The sequence below is a fragment of the Pongo pygmaeus genome, chromosome 1, assembly GCF_028885625.2.
Source record: "Pongo pygmaeus isolate AG05252 chromosome 1, NHGRI_mPonPyg2-v2.0_pri, whole genome shotgun sequence".
Lineage (NCBI taxonomy): Eukaryota > Metazoa > Chordata > Mammalia > Primates > Hominidae > Pongo > Pongo pygmaeus.
Genome location: NC_072373.2, coordinates 205353405 through 205373332, shown reverse-complemented (window position 1 = coordinate 205373332; position 19928 = coordinate 205353405). Strand labels below are relative to the sequence as shown.

General features: G+C 43.3%; 1 protein-coding gene across 1 annotated transcript in view; it reads left to right on the top strand.

The window, feature by feature from the left end:
* Window positions 1-15220, top strand: part of MACO1 (macoilin 1) — a 70226-nt gene extending 55006 nt beyond the window's left edge. Inside the window, exons 8-11 of the mRNA XM_054499841.2 lie at window positions 578-760; window positions 4145-4265; window positions 6413-6587; window positions 13272-15220. Of these exons, the coding sequence (XP_054355816.1) occupies window positions 578-760; window positions 4145-4265; window positions 6413-6587; window positions 13272-13474 (682 nt within the window). The 3' untranslated portion in view covers window positions 13475-15220. The remainder of the gene's footprint in view (window positions 1-577; window positions 761-4144; window positions 4266-6412; window positions 6588-13271) is intronic.
* The last annotated feature ends 4708 nt before the right edge of the window (window positions 15221-19928 follow it).

Below are 19928 nucleotides of genomic sequence, written 5' to 3'. Positions count from 1 at the left end.
TGGTAGTAAGCAGAAAATATGGCTGAAATTTCTATCTGAAATTAAGCATCCTGTGACTCTAAAAGAGGATTTGGGGACACTGTGAGCAGACATCCTGAGCTGGAAAGGAAAAGCTGTAGTAGGCTACAGCAAAATTGTATTCAGGAAAAATAAAAACCTTCCCCTTTCCACCCCTTACCTCAGTTTCACTGGGGCTGGTCCCATCAGTGGTTCTTTGGTGGGACTGAAGTTCTTTCAGGGTGCTCTGGAACATTAGAATTAGTTCTACAATTATCTTCCCCTCTGTTCGAAATTTGTTTTACCCTGTTTTCTGGGTGACCTTTTGTAGATCACTTACTTGAACAGAGCAGAGGCTAGGTCTGAATTTCTGTTTTGTAAGGCAGCTTGTTTATTGGTGTTTAGGAATTATTAAAGAATAACAGTGTGTTTTCCTCAGGCATTCTGGGCGTTGACATTTTCTATTTGCTGTTCAAACCTCCTGTTTAATTGGCCTTAAGGTGATAAAGAGATGTTTCTCAAGGGTTTATAGTGGGCATTTGTAATTTTAAGACTTTATATGACAATCATTTCCATATAGATTACATAATGCTGTGCAAATGAAGCAAAAAGACAAGCAGAATATCAGCCAGTTGGAGAAAAAGCTAAAAGCTGAGCAGGAAGCCCGAAGTTTTGTAGAGAAACAGTTAATGGAAGAGAAAAAAAGGAAGAAGTTAGAAGAAGCCACTGCTGCCCGGGCTGTTGCATTTGCTGCTGCATCTAGGTATGTCCATGTCACCTGAGTGTTTAATCTAAGGTTGACTTTCCTTTACCAACAAAGACATGGGAATTTGATGCCTTGGGCAGGATTGGACGTACAGCAATCATGCGCGGATGGATTGCTTTTAAGTACTGTTTTATTAGCTGGTTTAAACTCCATCTATGCAAGCTTGCACTGCCTTATAACAGCTTTATCCCTCAGTGACCTCATCTATAAAGCGGGATAAGGGAATCACCATGTTTCCCATACCTGGGAGGCAAAGTACTGCTCATAAAAAGGTTTCCAGTCATTTTTTGTCAGACTGATGATTACTAAATGCATTAAGAGATTCCATCTGGAAGTTCGTTCCCTTTAGAGAGCTATCATTACTCTCCACTCTTAGGTATATGTATTTCTGAAGTTTTTATCTTAAAATGGAAGAAAGATAAAATCTTGGTTGCCCAAGCACTGTGTACTGGCTGCTCAAATGGATATCAGCAAACTGTCAAATAAAATGGAAAAAAAAGTGAAACATAAGTCTCTACTAGATGGAATTACATTTGTGGCATAATGAAAACTGGGGACTACCTCCTATACCACTGGAAAGTACCCCTGTGTGCAAGTATTCCAAAAACTATCAGATAGTTAAGAGCTTTTTTTTTTTCTTTTCGCTTCTACTTCACTTATCACTTTTTCCTTTGTTTTCTTGACTAGTGAAGTCCCTCTGCATGTGGGAATCAGTTAGGTGTTTGCAGATATAGAACGAGGGTAAATTATTATTTATTTCACTTTTAAATTCCATCCTAATTTGTATCTACCTGGTATAATTCAACTGTAATTTTTCCTTTAATTTTGCTTTGTCGTAATTAAAGTTAAGTAATTTAACTTTTGGCATGTTGATAGCCTTTTTTGTGGGTTCTGGCATTTGCAGAATAATTGGTGAATCATTTCACCTTTTAGGAAATAACAGCAAGTGAGAACTCTCTCCTGTGTGATCCTGCCTTCCCCCAGCAGATGGCTGAGCTGGCTTGGCCCATCAGCATCTATACAGACTTACAAGGCCCTTGACTAGCCTGCCTACAATGTGGGGTTGTTTGTTTGTTTGAAGATGTATTTGCATTCTGAAGCACTTACACTTGCAGGAGATGTTCCTGAACAGTCATGTAGTGATGACTGCTCTCCTCTCTCCTCAATTCATACGGCACCTGCCCTTTCTGAAAAATTCCACTCAGGAGGACATAGCAGTTCCTTAACGATATTGCTTAGTGTCTCCCATGCCTGAGAATCAGTAAGTTGGTTTCAGTGTCTACCCCAAATCCCTTTTGCTTCCAGTTAAGCTTATTTATCTTATCCCTGGACAGTCCTTGTTTGCCATAACTTATTCTTTTTTTCCTTCTTTTTGAGACGGAGTCTAACTCTGTCACCCTGGCTGGAGTGCAGTGGTGCGATCTCAGCTCACTGCAACTTTTGCCACCCAGGTTCAAGCGATTCTCCTGCCTCAGCCTCCCAAGTAGCTGGGATTACAGACTCCTGCCACCGCGCCCAGCAAATTTTTGTATTTTTAGTAGAGACGAGGTTTCACCATCTTGGCCAGGCTGGTCTCAAACTCCTGACCTCAGGTGATCTGCCCACCTTGACCTCCCAAAGTGCTGGGATTACAGGCATGAGCCACCACGCCAGGCCTGCCATAACTTATTCAGTAAATCTCAGGGCATAAATCTCTGACTGGACCTTCCTTTTTGGTAGGCAGAGAACACCTACTTTCTTCATTGGGCTGTTTCTGGAACCTAGACAGTTCCAGCTTTGGACTGGCCATTGCCATCATCTCTTTTAGCTCAACTTTACGATAGCCCTGAGAAGCAGCTCAACGGTGTGCCCTTATTTTTCTGTTTACTCCAGTCTTGTGGCAACTTTATGACAAGAAAGACAAAAGTCCCAATGCATAGCCCCTCAAAAGTGGGGGGAAAATTTTTTTTCTAGTTCACCGCCCCCTGCTGGACATAGTACATGTTCAGTTCTATCTGGCTTTGTGTGTATTGTCTCAAGTCTCATGGCCTGGTGGGAAGTTTGCTGGATTGGGAAGCCAGAAAACCTCAGTTCTTATTCCTGTTCTATGACCTAAAAGCTAGGTAACCTTGGACTAGTATTTTATCTATGTAGCCTCAGTTTTCTTATCTGGAAAATGGGATAAATATACCTTAGGTTGTCATAAGGATTGAAGAAGGTAGTATATGGGTAAAGTACCTTAGTGTCTGGCTCATCTAGACACTCAGTAATAATTATTGTATATATGTATGTATTTTGAAACAGGATATCATTCTGTCACCCAGACTGGAGTGCAATGGTGCAGTCATAGCTTACTATAACCTCAAACTCCTGGGCTCAAGTGGTCCTCTTGCCTCAGCCTCCTGAGTAGCTAGGACTACAGGCATGTGCTACTATGCCCAACTATTTTTTAAGTTTTTTGTAGAGACAGGGTCTCTCTGTGTTGCCCGGGCTGATCTCAGACTCTGGGCTCAAGCAGTCCTCCCACCTTGGCCTTGGGAGTTCTGGGATTACGGGCATGAGCCACCATGCCCAGCCCAGTTATTTTAGAGTATTATTGAAATTATCAAAGAACACAGAGAACTGAGCAGACTGAGCCAAAAGCTAAAACCTGACAGACCCTGGAGTATAAAAGAAATTAAAAGAAATATAAATCCACAATACAATTAAACCTATAGTCTTTTTTTTTCTTCTTCTTCTTGAGACAGAGTCTCACTTTGTCACCCAGGCTGAAGTGCTGTGGCACCATCTCAGCTCACTGCAGCCTCTGCCTCCCAGGTACAAGCGATTCTCCTGCCTCAGCCTCCCGAGTAGCTGGGATTACAGACGTGTGCCACTACACCCAGCTAATTTTTGTAGAGAGGGGGTTTCACTGTGTTGGCCAGGCTGGTCTTGAACTCCTGACCTCAAGTGATCCACCTGCCTTGGCCTCCCAAATTGCTGTGATTACAGGCGTGAGCCACTGCACTCGGCCAACCTATAGTCTTTTTTAAAATTTTATTTATTTTTTATTTTTTTTTTTTTTTGAGATGGAGTCTCACTCTGACGCCCAGGCTGGAGTGCAGTAGCACGATCTGGACTCACTGCAACCTCCACCTCCTGGGTTCAAGCAATTATTCTGCCTCAGCCTCCCCGGTAGCTGGGCCTACAGGCATGTACCACCATGCCCAGCCAATTTTTTTTGTATTTTTAGTAGAGACGGGGTTTCACCATGCTGGTCAGGTTGGTCTCGAACTCCTGACCTCAAATAATCTGCCCACCTCGGCCTCCCAAAGTGCTGGGATTACAGGCCTGAGTCACAGGGCCCAGCCCCAACCTATAGTCTTTTAAATTATTTTATTTCCTTCTCTTCTTTTTCAAAAGGGGAGAATGCACCGAAACCTTACGGAATCGGATCAGAGAACTAGAAGCAGAGGGCAAGAAGCTCACGATGGACATGAAGGTGAAAGAAGACCAAATCAGAGAACTAGAACTGAAAGTCCAGGTAAGGGGGGAGCAAAAGACTTCCCTTTTGCTCCCACTTTTATGCTAATTCCACTTTTTGAATTCCACTTTTTTGCTAAACTTGTGCTCTGTGTTGCAGTGTAGAGATGATGCCTTTTAATACAGATCAAATCTCATTGCATCTGAAAAATCTCTGTGACAAAAAGATTTGAAATTCTAATCTTGTCCAGCTCATTTCAAGTCATATTAATGTAGCCAGATTCTAATACAAACCAGAAATGTTGACAATCCCTTGGTATGTTTTATACCAGGATTTAACTTGCTGTAGATTCATTTAACTTTTTCAGGTTATAGGCCAGATTAGTGTCCTTTGAAACTTACACACCTCCTTTTAACCCCAACCCTCTTTCTGTTGCCAGGGGATTGACCCTCCTGCATGGCTCTGAGCCTTGCAGATTGTTGTTCATAGCAGTGAATGATAGGAAAGGTGCTAGTGCTATGGACATAGCCTGTTTTATGGGCTGTGTATACTTTAGCCAAATATTTGTCATTTAAACTAATGTCATATATTGTAAAGTTACAGTAATTTGAGCCAGGTGGGACAAGTGAAAAATTACTGTCAAGTCAGTGGACTAGAATGATGGCCTGGAGTACAGTGCCGAAAAAAATACCAAAAAAAGTAAAGGTGGCATCAGAGATAGATGGGAAAGGTAACAATTAGTCAGTAAAAGGCTTTGGAATAGCTAAATAACTGGAGAAAAAAAATTAGAAACTCATCTCATGCCACATATAAAGAAATTCCAGATGAAGAGTTGAAGGCAGAAAAAACAAAGAATAAATGAGTTTTTAAAAACTAGGTGGCAATATACTTGACCTTGAAACAAGGGAAAGATTTTCTAAACATACAAGCAATGGAAAAAAATCACAAAGCAAAAATCATAATAATAAATGAAAAAATAGATTGGGGAAGTTACAAATATTGCAATAAATATTATAAATAAGGAATTGATGTTCTCAACATATCCGTAGCTCATAAAAGTTGCTAAGGAAAGCTCAAATATATAGCAAAATAGGCTGAGGATGTGAACAAATAATTCAGAGGAAATACAGGTGACTGATAAGATCATAAAAATATAAACTCACCAATCATCAAAGACATGCAGATTAAAAGTAGATATCATTTTTCTCCTATGAAATTAGCAGATAATTTTTAAATGAAAATATCAATCATGGTGAGGATGCAACAAAATAGGCCTCATACATTGCTGGTGGAAATGTAACTTTCTGGAAAAGATCTTGCACTTTTTAAGTATTTACCTTTTTTAGGAATCCAGCCTAAGGTAAACAATTTTAAAATCTCACCAATGAGTGATGTACAGAGATGTTCATCGTAGTGGTATAAAAATGCAAAAAAATTGAAAACAGTCTTAACAATGGGAGAGTCATTTAAATTTTGGTATGTAAACATTCAGGAATATTGTACAGCCAATAAAAATTTTATTTTCAAATAATAGTTGAAATCATTTAGTTTTTAAAAGACTATGTACAAAACTGTACACTTAATATTTCACTTATGCTAAAAGATACACATATACATAAAAGATTAAAAGAAATATTAAATTTTTTAGTGTTGGTATTTTGAGTAATTTTCATTTTCTTCTTCGAATTTTTCTATATTCCTAAATTCTCTGTAATAAGTTTGGATTTTTCTGTTAAAAAGAAAAATTCAAATATCTGTATATATTAATTGTTTACATTAAAGTGGGCTTATTCTGTAGTATGCCCTGTCAAAATAATTAACATTTTTACAATTATTAATGCAGGTTGAGAGAAGAGTTTTAGCAAGTTCGATTACAGCATTATGATAATTTGCACGTGGCCAGCAAGGAAAAATGTTCTCCGTGGTTCTGAATTAGGCTTATAAGAAAAGTGTTTTATTTGGAAGCAGATTCCATTGTTTTCTAGACACATGCCCAGCACAGTCAAATGATTATCTTCTAAATGTTTTTGTATGTGCGTATTGCCATATAAACACATTTAGCACTTGCCTAAACCCATGAAACACCAGATTTTGTGTTCTAGTGGCCAGACCAAGAATAGTGGGATTTAATTTGTGATTTCAGGCTAATTTATAGACATCGATGCCAAAACTACCTTGTAGCATTGCTGTTTTGATGATATTGATAGGAGCTTCGGAAATATAAGGAAAATGAGAAGGACACTGAGGTGTTAATGTCAGCCCTCTCAGCCATGCAAGACAAAACACAGCACCTGGAGAACAGCTTAAGCGCAGAGACGAGAATCAAGCTGGACCTGTTCTCCGCACTGGGCGATGCAAAGCGGCAGCTCGAGATTGCCCAAGGTAGGAGAACGTGGGCCCCTGGTGAGGTGGTGTGACTGATAATGCACAGGGATGCACAGGCCAGACCTCTCCTGAGAGCTCTCAACCAAGGGGCATTTCAGTTTTCTCTTCAACAGTCTTGGTAAGTGCCCAACATTGAAATATAGGAACCATCACATTAATTCATTTTTAGACATATTTTGAGATGAGAACATGTCAAGTGCAGGGCATACACAGAATAGTATGATTTCTACGTTCAAGGAGCTCACAGTGTTGTTGAAGAAGTAGAGAACTGCAGAGGCATCAAAAGGTGCTTAGGTATAAGTATATACGGGGCCTGAGGGAACATAGAAAGAGGCAGGGACGAAACTAGTCTGGGGAATTGGAGAGGGCCCCTCCCCAGGGGAGCTGATGTCTGAGGTGGGCCTGAATGATGAGGAGTTGGCCCAGTGAAGCAGCAGTGTGGTGGAGGGTGAGGGGTAGAGGGGTCCACACAGAAGAAACAGCTTAGGCAAGGGCTGGGAGCTAGTGAGGCTTGATGTGTTCCAAGCTGCAGCCAGCCTGCTTGGTTGGAGCAGAGGTTACAAATGAGGGGGCTGCAGGTGAGAGTCTGGAGAGTAGGCCATGGTCATCCACTTGGCCGATATTTACTGAGACCTACTTTGTGCCAAGCACCATAAGATTCCTTGAAAATACAGCCCTGGTGATGACAGGTGATGAACAAGCCAGCAGGGAGTATGTCAGGTGGCAGTAGGTGCAATGATGGAAATAAAGCTGTGGCGAGGCAGAACGTATGTGGCAGGGGTCTCCCTTTTTAACAGGGCAATCATGGAAAATCCCTTGAGTAGGTGGTATTTGAGCAGAGACCCAAAAGAAGAGAGCAGGAGTGAGCCGTGTAAAGAGCTGGAGGAAAGCACTTCCGGGGAGGGGGCAGCAAGTGAAAAGCCCAGCGGGGGGAGCGGAGCGTGGGTACTCTGCAGGCAGAGGGTGGGGGTTGTAGCCTGTGTGATAATGGGGAGAGTTGTCAGAGCAGGCAGGAGTAACAGCAGTCAGATTGTGTGGGACTTGAGGCCCATGGAAAGAACTTAGGGTTTTACCATGAGTGCCATAGGGGAGCACTGGAAGGCTTCTGAACAGAGGCATGGCATGACCTGAGAAAAATAAATTTGTATTTTTGTCCAATAAATTGATTAGCTATCCAACCAGAGTACTAAACTGAGTATAGTACTGAAAAAATAGAGTACTCTATAGAGTACTAAATAGAGTATTGCATAAAATAGAGTACTGAAAAGAATTTTCAAATGGTTGACTTAGTGGAAAGAAAAGAATATTTCAAGCAAGGCATGGTGGTTTGTGTCAGTGCCTGCCCATAGTCCCAGCTGCTCAGGAGGCTAGGGCAGGAGGATCACTTGAGCCCAGGAATTTGAGACTAGCCTGGGGAGCATAGCGAGACCTTGTCTCTAAAATAAAGAATATTTCAACAGGGACTGACAGAGTAGTCACACGCTGTGCAAAGCATTGTCCTAGAAGCTCTGGGGGAGACAAACATGAATACAACATGGTGTGTGAACTTTTGTCCTAGGGACCCCTTTACACTCTTAAAATTATTACCCCAAAGAGGTTTATTTCAAGTGGATTATATCTATCAATATTTACCTACTAGAAATTAAAACTTAAAACATTTATTTATTTATTTTCAAGACGGGGTCTTGCTCTGTCACCCGGGCTGGAGTGCAGCGGCACAATCTCAACTCACTGCAGCCTCAACCTTCTGGGCTCAAGTGATCCTCCCACCTCAGCCTCTCCCTAGTAGCTATGACTATAGGCATGTGCCACCATGCCCAGCTAATTTTTTTTTTTTGTATTTTTTTTCTAGAGATGAGGTCTCACTTTGTTGCCCAGGCTGACCTCGAACTCCTGGGCTCAAGAGATCCTCCCATCTCAGCCTCCCAAAGTGTTGGGATTGCAGGCATGAGCCACTGTGCTCAGCCAAATTAATTTATTATTCATTTTACAATAACATACAAACATATTACATGTTAATATAAATAACTTTTTTATTTGAAACTCTATTTTCCAAAACGAAAAAAAATTCCTGAAAAAAGTGGCATTATTTTACATTTAGCAGATCTCTTTAATGTCTGACTTAGTAGAAGATAGTTTGATTCTTTTTTTTTTTTTTTTTTTTTGAGATGGAGTCTTGCTCTGTCACCCAGGCTGGAGTGCAGTGGCACGATCTCGGTGCACTGCAAGCTCCAGCTCCCGGGTTCACGCCATTCTCCTGCCTCAGCCTCCCGAGTAGCTGGGACTACAGGCGCCCGCCATCACACCCGGCTAATTTTTTGTATTTTTAGTAGAGACAGGGTTTCACTGTGTTAGCCAGGATGGTCTCGATCTCCTGACCTCGTGATCTGCCTGCCTTGGCCTCCCGAAGTACTGGGATTACAGGCGTGAACCACTGCGCCCGGCCAGATATTTTCTTATCTGTGTTTCTACATTCATTCTGTTGTGATTTCACACTCCACCTAATTTCTAGAAGACTCCACTTACACTTGTGACAGAATGAGCATGAAGAAGGGAAGTAATGTCTCAGTACTATTATGAAGGTAGTTTTGAGCCTGTGGACCCTGACTGTACTTTGAGAATTGCTGAACTAGGGTGAGCCCAGCAGAAAAGTAGAGGCATGAGGTAGAAGGCAGGGGGCTGGAAAGGCCAGAGGGAGATCGGGGAAGGCCTCGTGAAGGAGGGGCCATTGAGTGGGCTTTGAGGATGAATTTCAAGAGCAGAGAATGCCAGGGAAAAACATATTGCCTGAGGAAGTAGTATAAGCAAACGAAAGAAGGTGCCGGGATGTTCAGGTGAGCAGTCCAGCAGCCTCAAACTGGGGGCAGGGAAGGAAAGAGTGGGAGGGTAGGGGACCATGAATGAAGCCATACTAGAGAGGGTATTCCCTAGATCTACTTGAGGGAAGAAGGAGGGGACGTGTTCAGACTGTTAGGCGGGAAATCTCCCTCCTATAGCAATGTGAAAGACCGATGGAAGGGGTAAGACTGAGTGGAGACAGACTGTGAGGAAGCTACCACTGTCCTCTATCTAAGAGATGATAAGTATGGGGAGGGCGGATGGGCCAGACAGGTGAGTGGAGAGCGGAGGTGCCTGAGAGTTCTGGAAGGACAAAGTTGTTGGAACCAAGGAAGGAGAGCAGAACAGATATAAGGAGTGAAGGAAGAATAAGTTTGGTTTGGATGTTTTGATTTGAAGGTACTCCCCAGAAACCCAAGTAGGAAATATTCCTCAGTCAGTGGGAACTTTGGGCCTAAACCAAAGACGGAGGCCCAAACCCCTGGGAGTAAGGGGTTGGATTTAGAAGTTGTGAGAAGTTAGTGAAGCGCAGGAGTGGCTTGGGATGGCACAGGTGATTGAGCAAGAGAAGGAGTTTAAGAATCACACTGATTTAATCTGTGGACTCGAGGAAAGGCATTTAAGAAGGTTCCCAGGAATCCTGCTTTGAAGCCGAGCTTCTGACCTTACACTGACTTTTTTTGCCTGCCTGGCTTAGCTCCCTGAGGAGTGGCCACCCCTCAGTGCTTCAACCCTGTTTACTTGGTTTTGCAAACTTGGAAAAGATTCCCCCTGGCGTGAAGCAGCACCTGGCCTCAGACTAGCCAGAGGAGCTTGGCTTCCCAGCTCAGACTGTGTGCTCTGCTGTCAGCCCAAAAATCCTCATAAAGTGACAAAGAAGCAAAAAGAACTTTTTCCAAAGCACTGGGTATGTTTTCCTGTTACTGATTAAAGAAATCAAACTTAATTCGGCAGGGAAAAAGATACAGTGGCTCATATATCAGATGCTTTTAGGTATTTTATTCATCTGAGGCTTATTTTGTTCAAAGAGAAGGTGGATATTTGATGCTTCCTTGAAGCTTAGGGGACATGAAGGAAGTGAGGGGGGCAGTTCCTTTCTACTGCTCTCACTGCTGCCTTCCCCACTCCCTCCCTACAGGGTTGTGCTCAGGATATTCTAATAAGAACCCAACTTTGTAATTTAAATCAAACCTCTTGTTGCTTTTCTCCTTCCTACTCTCTATATCATTTGATACATCCTGGTTCCAAAATGACTTTCAGGCCAGGCGCGGTGGCTCACGCCTGTAATCCCAGCACTTTGGGAGGCCAAGGCGGGCAGATCACAAGGTCAAGAGGTCGAGACCATCCTGGCCAACATGGTGAAACCCCGTCTCTACTGAAAATACAAAAATCAGCTGGGTGTGGTGGTGCACACCTGTAACCCCAGCTACTCGGGAGGCTGAGGCAGGAGAATTGCTTGAACCCCGAAGGTGGAGGTTGCAGTGAGCAGCGATCACGCCACTGCACTCCAGCCTGGTGACAGAGCAAGACTCCATCTCAAAAAAAAAAAAACCAAAATGGCTTTCATCTCTACTACATCCTTTTAAAAAATATACCGCCAAGCTTTCTTATATTCCAAATAGATTATTGTCTTCTATAGGACCCATGAGCAATCTCAAAATAAATGCAACTCAAATGCAATCTTTTTCTTTTTTAAGCATTTTTGTGGGTTTTTTTTTTTTTCTTTTTCTTTTTTTTTTTTGAGACAGGGTCTCTGTCGCCCAGGCTGGAGTAGAGTGGCACAATCTTGCCTCACGACAACCTCCGCCTTCTGGGCTCACGTGATCCTCCTGCGTCAGCCTTCTGAGTAGCTAGGATTACAGGTGTGAACCACCAAGTCTGGCTAATTTTTGTATTTTTTGTAGAGACAGGGTTTTGTCATGTTGCCCAGGCTGGTCTCGAACTCCTGGGCTCAGGCAGTCCACCCACCGTGGTCTCCCAAAGTGTTGGGATTACAGGCATTAGCCACCACACCTGGCCAGCATTTAAGTTTCTGAAAGACTACTCCTAAGTGTTCTAAGTGCTTTTACATATACCAACCATGTCTGTCTTCTGGTCTCCCTAGAAGACCAGGAAGCTACATAGAATGATGAAAGTCACAAGAGGCTTTGGAACAAAGTGGTCCTGGGTTTAAATCCTGCCCTACCTTTTGATAACTAAATGACTTTAAGCAAGATACACAACTTGTAGAACTCCAGCTTTCTACTGGACTGGGCAATAAGGAGCTAACAATGGAAAAAAAAAAAAAGGGTAGACACAGTGTCTGCCCTCATGGAACTCATGGTCCAGCAGAGAGATGATGGACACAGATCATCACCGAATGAATAGTTGCCAGAGATTGAAGAATGCTGTAGGTAGGAGTGTACATTTGAAACAGACTGCATGGAATTGAATCCTGGCTCTGTCGCTAGCTGTATACCTTGAGCAAGTCACTCAACTTCTCTATGCCTCAGTTTTCTCATCTATAAAATGGATAATAATAATTCCCCCATCATGGGGTTGTCGTAAGAAAGAAATGAGTTAGTATACATAAGCATTTAGCATGCCTGGCATATATGAAGCCCTATGTGTTAGTTTTTGTCATTATAAGTGACAGAAAGGGAAGTTGAGGGTGTGTTAAGAATCTAGGAGTTAGGCCGGGCGCAGTAGCTCACTCCTGTAATCCCAGCACTTTGGGAGGCCGAGGTGGGCAGATCACCTGAGGTTGGGAGTTGGAGACCAGCCTGACCAACATGGAGAAACGCCGTCTCTGCTAAAAATACAAAATTAGCCAGGCGTGGTGGCGCATGCTTGTAATCCCAGCTACTCGGGAGGCTGAGGCAGGAGAATCACTTGAACCCGGGAGGCGGAGGTTGCGGTGAGCCGAGATCTCGCCACTACACTTCAGCCTGGGCAACAAGAGCAAAACTCCATCTCAAAAAAAAAAAAAAAAAAGAGAATTTAGGAGTCGTAGGAAGCTAATTTAGACAGGAAGCTCAGGGAAAGTTTTGCTGAGGAAGTAGAAACAGAATCCTCAAGATTTAGCTAGCTTCACAAAGAAAGCAGGAGAGACACAGGATAGGAAGTGGCCCGAGGTAGGCAGGAGCTGACTGGATCAAGAAACTGAAGCGTAGTGAGGGCAAGGGTGCTGGAAGGCTAAATAGGGTGATGTTGCTAAAGCAAGGGCAAGCGATGTGGGTCACACTAGCATTCCTCCCAGTGCAGCAGCCACAGAGCTTCCTCTGTTTTCTGTCAGAGAACCTGGGGGCAGAAGCGTATTACTGTGACTGAGTCTGAGGCCTTGGCTATGCTGTATTCCTTGGTCTGACACTCAGAGATAGTCTGTCCTCTCAAAAAAATTCCAGCTCAAGAGGTGGAGCCAGAGTTCAAAATCACTAGCCTTCTTACGCTGTCATAGATGACTGCCATGTTCAAAACATGGTTTCTAGAAACTGACTTCTTTACATCAATCACACCTATATGAACAGAATCCCTTCTTAGCTCTAAGCCAAAGATCAGTAAACTGTGGCCCATGGGCCAAATCTGGCCTGCCACCTGTGCTTGTACTGCCTGCCGATGAAGAATGGTTTTTACATTTTTCCGTGGCTGGGAAGAAAAGATGACAAAGATAGTACACTGTATATGGCCCACGACACCTAAAATATTTACTGTGTGTCCCATTACAGGACAAGTTTGCCTGCTCTTATAAATCACTGAACCTGGAGCTGTTCACACTGAACCGAATCTACTTAGGGATTGGCCCCTGGGGACGTTGTGTTGTGTGAGGCCTCCCTTTTCACTAATGGTGAGTCTTTGATCTTACAGGACAAATCCTTCAGAAAGATCAGGAAATCAAGGACCTAAAACAGAAGATAGCCGAAGTCATGGCCGTCATGCCCAGCATAACATACAGTGCCGCCACCAGCCCCCTGAGCCCTGTTTCCCCCCACTACTCTTCCAAATTTGTGGAGACCAGCCCCTCTGGACTTGACCCCAATGCCTCTGTTTACCAGCCCCTGAAGAAATGAAGGCCAGCTGTGTGTTGTGCCCAAACATTTGGTTACCGGAAGGCATTGCAAAGGAGCGTCTCTGGCAGTCAAGATAAAAAAACAGTTTCTATTGTATTTTGTGGAACTGTATCTGTTGTCATTTTTAAAAAGGGGGGAAAAGATAACATCCAAGTCTGATTAGAACTGCCCATCAGTTTTTCTTGTAAATTTTTAGAAGACCTCACAGAACTTTACAGTTTATTTTTCTCGGCCAACACATTAAAACCATTCTTGGATTTCAAGTAGCCAACTTTGCCTTTTATGTATTCTTACATAGTTTCCTCTTGAAGAAAAAAAAAAGCAGAGTTTTTGTTTTTCAACCCTTTACGTTTGTTTTGTTTTATTCTTAAATAAGCAAGCAAAACCTGCACATTGGATTCACGTGAGATGATAATGAAAACTTTAGTTTAAGAGTGAAGGGTTAAGTAACCTAACAGAGCTTTGATGTTATAGCTGCATTAAAGAAGGTGATTGTCAATATTACAGAAAACAAAAATGGATTGCCCCTCCAAGGACCAAACAGATTCAAGGAGCATCATTTAAGCTAAGAAGAGACCTAAGTGATGAAACTAGCTGTAAGAATGTAACAGGGGTTGTGTTTGAAATATTTATATTCCCATCAGTGTGTTTAGTCCTAGAAAATTGCTAGCAGCAGTCTTCTTCACAGTGCCTTGGGAAAAGACATTTCAAGAGGAAACTTGATAATTTTAAACTCTTTTCCCCCTTTACCGTCATCTATCCTCTATCTGTATCAAGCTCACTGCGGATCCTGCTGTAAAACTGGTGGGTAGCTGGGCTGTCCGTTACCACCACAGCTACATCTTCTGTTTCTTTGAATAGAAAGCACCACAGTGTTTTGCACTTGCTTCCAGTAAAGTGCCCTGGGAAGGGAGCCGGGCAGTGTTTGTGGACGAGAGACTGTAACGATGGCTAATAAAAGCTGCGGGTCTAGTTTTTTTTTGTTTTGTTTTTTTGTTTTTTTTTTTTCATTTCATTTAACTGTGCTTTCTCCACTTTTCATCATTTTGTGTTTGATGATTTAAAAGAAGCTTGACTATTCCTCAGCTCTTGTGCCAAGGAGGGTTTTTTTTTTTAAGACTCTTAAACTCAAAACTCTGCACAAAGATTTCAGTTTCAAATGTGTATTATACATGGGTAGAAAAGTGTTTGCACAGGCAACTTTTGGAAGTGTTTAAGAATCAGGGTGGGGGTGGCGGGAGGGACCGGGTGGGGGCAATGCAAAATTGTATTTGGAAACTAGGAAAAATTAAGAAACCAAATAAATTGGTTTTGCTTCCTTGCCATGGATTCTGGAAGGACGTAGTTCTTCTGAAATTTCCTGTTAATTGGCATGTACGTCTCATTTAAAGCAAATTAAGTAGGACAAGCAAGTCAGTAAAATAGAAGTATTAAAAAGAATCATCCTTTAAATCACAGATCTTATTTTGAGATTAAAAAAATACTTCTAGCTTTAGCCAGGTGTGCATGTTGCTGCCATTTTGCATTTTTGAATCATCTTGTGTAATTGTTATCATGAAAGTGTTACTCAGAATTGTCATAGATTTTCTCTTCTTTGTGCAAAAACATGGAAAATTGTCACTGACTTTGTGTTGAGGTTTCCCCCATTTTGCTGCCTTTTGGGACACTTCGTTAAATACTGGTCTTGGCTGCATTTTTTTTTTTCCTGTGGGGTTCAAAAGAATAAACATTTTCTTACAGATAAAACTAGTTTTCTGCCTTTTTAACTTTCAGGAGAGCACAGCAAGGTAGATTGTTCTGAGTGGGGCTTAGCCGGTTGCTATCTTGTTCTCATCTCGGCCTGCGTCAGGTGGGAGTCCCCCCACACAGCCCATCCCTGGGTAGGGGGCAGACCCAGGATTTGGGGGAGACCCATCAGGATCTCAAGTTGGTTTGGTTTCTGTGCGTAAGTCGTGTCCATTCTCATTTGTTTTCTCCCTTCTCTGGCATCTGATTAGAGCCAAGGCTGACTTGTTTTCTGGTACAACCCTCCTTTCCTAAGAAAGCAAATTAGGGGTGGAGTTGGCGGGTAGTTGGTGAGAAAATCTTGAGAGCAAATTTCCTTCATCAATGCCTTGCCTTCTATTTTCTAGAATCTTGTTTGGCCACTTAGTGACCAATACCCTATTGGGTTTCCTATCTGCTATAGATCCTGAACTAACCTCCACTTTTATCATCCTCCCTTGTTTTTAGAGGCTTTGTCTGTTTTCATCTTCTGAGAAGCCAACTGCCTCTCTTGGCCATTGTTACAATTGATCTTGGCTCTAGTTTTGGAAAATTCTGCTCTTGGCACCTCACCCTCTGTCCTTATTGCTAGATAGCCTTTCTGAGTCTTGGCCATCAAGTCTATTGCAGACACTCCACACTTAATATCATGAGCAGAATTCCCCAAGGGGAACATGTTGGCTTGCCTTGGCTTTTGCCTTTGCCTTCCCTGAAGGAATGTGTTTGCCTACAGAACTCTCATTGGCACGTTCTTTTCCACCAAGGAAATCTCCAGTTGTTGTCTTTGTTATTTTAGGCCCATCATAAAGCAGCAATTAACTATGAAAATCAAAAGGCTGTAATCATGATGAACTAATGGGGACAGACTAGGAGAGAGAGAAAACTCAGATCTTCAAGTTTCATTGCTTCTTTTTTTTTTTTTTTTTTTTGAGATGGAGTCTCACACCATCATAAAGCAGCTCCACATCTCAGTACATAATTTATTACATGCTATAAAGCAGTGTTTGCCATTCTAGATGGTTAAATATTTAGAGGAAGAGTGGGCTGAGTGTGTTTTGACTGGCCAAATAACCTCTCTCTGTTGACATCTCCCAACTTTACATAAGGAGATAGCTGTCTACGTTCATTCTCCCTGTGGCAATCTTTCCAAGAGATCCTATGGAATGAGAATGAACAATTCCTCATGACTCCCAGCCTGCAGGAAGGGCATAATCCTTTTTCCTGCCATCCCTCTCCCCTGCCTGTGCTAATCTGGGCTATGAAGAGCCACCTGGGAGGGCTGAACATTTCTGACAGCTGCCCTCACTGCTGCTTTTGAAATTCACACCACAGCAGAGAACTAAAGAGGTAAACCAGAAGCCTACCCCCAAGCCACTGGCCAGAGTAGCTAGGCCTGTTTAGATTAAAGGGCCTCTGAGCCCCATAAATGCCTGGTTATATATGACTGTCAAAGACACTTACTGCTGAGCTGGCCTCTTCCCAGGCCTCACAGGACTTGCCCAAAGGTATCCCCCTCATCCTTCATCCCAGGTTGGGCATCCCTAGGGCCCAACCAAGCCCTCCAGACAGGGATGGGAGTCAACTCCCAGCTTTGCCTCCACAGGCTCTGTGACTGCCCTTAACCTCTCTAGGGTGCCATTTCCTCACCTGACAGAGTTGCTATGGAGACTGGGTGACATGATGCAAAAGGGTACCCTGAAAACCATCTACGGCGCTCCCAGGTGGAAGCGCAGACCTGCCGCAAGGAATCATGAGGAGGGCAGGACCTGGCTAAGAATTCCTGTTCATGGGGCTACTCCATCCTTAACAGCCTGACTCCTAAACTCGTGACACTCAAAAACATGGTCTGCAACTACAGCCCAGCAGCACCGGTGTCCTATGTGAGCTTGCATCGGGCTCTTGCCCAGACCCATCTGAATCTGCATTTTACAAGATGTGAATGGGTAATTCAGTTGCATATTATTTTAGAAGCCCCATCCTGAGCTGACTTTCGTAACATGAAGACTCTAAACATTGTCACCCTCTCTCTTCTAGTCCAGAAAAAAGCTGATACACAGGCTTTGAAAATTTAGAATTAAAAATTTGGGCCGGCCGTGGTGGCTCACGCCAGTAATCCCAACACTTTGAGAGGCCAAGGTGGGCAGATCACGAGGTCAGGAGTTCGAGACCAGCCTAGCCAACATGGTGAAACGCTGTCTCCACTAAAAATATAAAAATTAGCTGGGCATGATGGTGGGTGCTTGTAATCCCAGATACTCGGGAGGCTGAGGCAGGAGAATCGCTTGAAACCAGAAGGCAGAGAGGTTGCAGTGAGCCAAGATCATGCCACTGCACTCCAGCCTGGGCAACAAGAGCAAGACTGTCTCAAAAAAAAAAAAAAAAAGAATTTAATGATGAGAGGCCATGCAGGAGATGAACTCTAAGCCTTACTCCTTTTTACTTATTTTATTACGTTTCCTCATCATTAGAATGTAAGCTCTATGAGGGCAAAGATTTTTGTTTATTTACTGCTGTAACCCAGAACCTAGAACAATGACTGCCACATAGTAGGTATTCAATAAATACTTATTGAGTGATTAAGGTTTTAGATTAGACATGTAATCTGAAATACCGTGTCTTGATTGAATCAGAGCATCTCTGTAATAGTATTATTAGAATGGCAAGCATAAACAGAATTGTTTCTAGAAGGAGAGGGATAAATTTGAAGTAGCATATTTACTATGACATCTCCCATCTGCCTGTCTCAAACCTTGCTATTTTGTCATATTTTCTCTACAAACTCCTGCTTGATTTAGCCAGGTGCAAAAAGATTTCCTTACCAGCTAGATGTGCTGCGAACAATCACTTCTCTTGGAAGCCTCACAGCAGGGGCCTGCTGGGGGCCTGTCCATGCTTCACCCCTCTGGAGCCTTAGACCAACTTCCACAAGAGCCAGTACTGCTCTTGTGAGTCAGTGTGGGGATTTTTAATGTTGACAGTAATTGAATTATAAAGCATTTCCTCCTGGAAGGTATCTGGGTGATTGAATGTCTCAGGGAATTCCTTTCCATCTGACCAAGGGGGCCACACTTCTTTTCTCTCCTCCCTCCTTGAGCATATTTTAAGTGTTTCTGTTTGTTCCATCTCAACGTTTGCTTTTAGTTTCTGTCTGCCTGAGGTTCAAGTCTCATTTCCCCTCAGGATGGGCTTTCTAGGGTTCTGGGACCACTCTGCTGTGATACCCTGATTTTTCTCCGAAGAATCCCAGACTTAGCTTCACACACGTGTCGGGGCCTTTTAAACCCCGTCCGAAGGAGCCTGGACCAGTTGCTCTGAGAGAGGTCCATTCTGCCCACTTCCCAGCTCTGCAACCTTCGGGTTGAGAGGGAGGTGCAGGTGAGTGTGGGCAGGGACCTCCATGAGCCGCGTTTGGCCTGGCACCAGCATATCCTGGATCCTGTTCTTAGCCGTTCCCTTCCCTGTCCTCCTCTGCATGGAGGACAGGGTTTTGCTCCTGGAGCCCTAGGCCATGTTGGCACATTTCTCCAGTACCAGGCCCATACTTCCTTAGAACAATCATTCTCAAACTTGTTCACCAGAACAGCCTGAAGTCGCCTGCGAAAACACAGATTACTGGGTCCCACCCCAGAGTTTCTCATTCATGAGGTCTGGGGGTGGGCCTGAAAAACTGCATTTCTAACACATTCCCAAGTGAGGCTGGGCCCCACCTTGAGAACCACTGGCTTGAGTGTGAGGGCTGACACAGCCCTGCCCGAAGCCACCTCCCAGCTGCCACCAGAGGGCACATGCAACCTGAGCCAGAGGTCTTGTTTCACCTACAGCTGCCAGCTCCCCGCCTGCCACCCAGCAGAGGTTCTTTCCAAAAGATTTCTTTCTAGTTGTAATTTTTGTTATTATGTATTAGGAAGAAGAAACGCAGATCTAAAAAATAAGGTGGGTTCTCAAAGTCTGTCTCTGACAAATATTAAAGGTCAGATGGATCAGCCTTTTGAAAGTGTTGAATGTCCTGACTTTTAAGAAATGGAACAGGCTGGGTAGGGTGGCTCATGCCTGTAATCCCAGCATTCTGGGAGGCTGAGGTGGACCAATCGCTTGAGCTCAGGAGTTCAAGACCAGCCTGGGCAACATGGGGAAACCCATCTCTACTAAAAATACAAAAATTAGCTGGGTGTGGTAGTGTGCCTATAGTCTCAGCTATTTGGGGGACTGAGGTGGGAGGATCATTTGAACCTGGGAGGTCAAGGCTGCAGTGAGCTGAGATCACACCACTGCATTCCAGACTGGGTGACAAAGTGAGACCCTGTCTCAAAAAAGAAAAGAAAAAAGCAATGGAACAAATGGTTCCCACTGGAAGCTTCCAGGGCTTCCATCACACTGAAGTGCGGACTTCCTTTCAGAACATCATAGAATCTTTGTGTATTCAGAACCCAAAAGGCAGTTAAGATGATAGGTGATTTTCATTTTCTTCTTTATACTTTACTGTATATTCCAAATTATCTAAAATTCATATTACTTTTATAACAAAAAAATGATTTTTAAAACACGTTTTAAATGTGACTAAAAGCCAAAACAACAACTCCAAAATAATAAAAACCAACCCAAAGAGGAACTTGGAGTGAGCAGCGTGGGGTGAGGAGAAAGCCCCCAGCTGGCACTTGTCCCCTCAGTTGGTCCTGCTGAGGTATCTGCC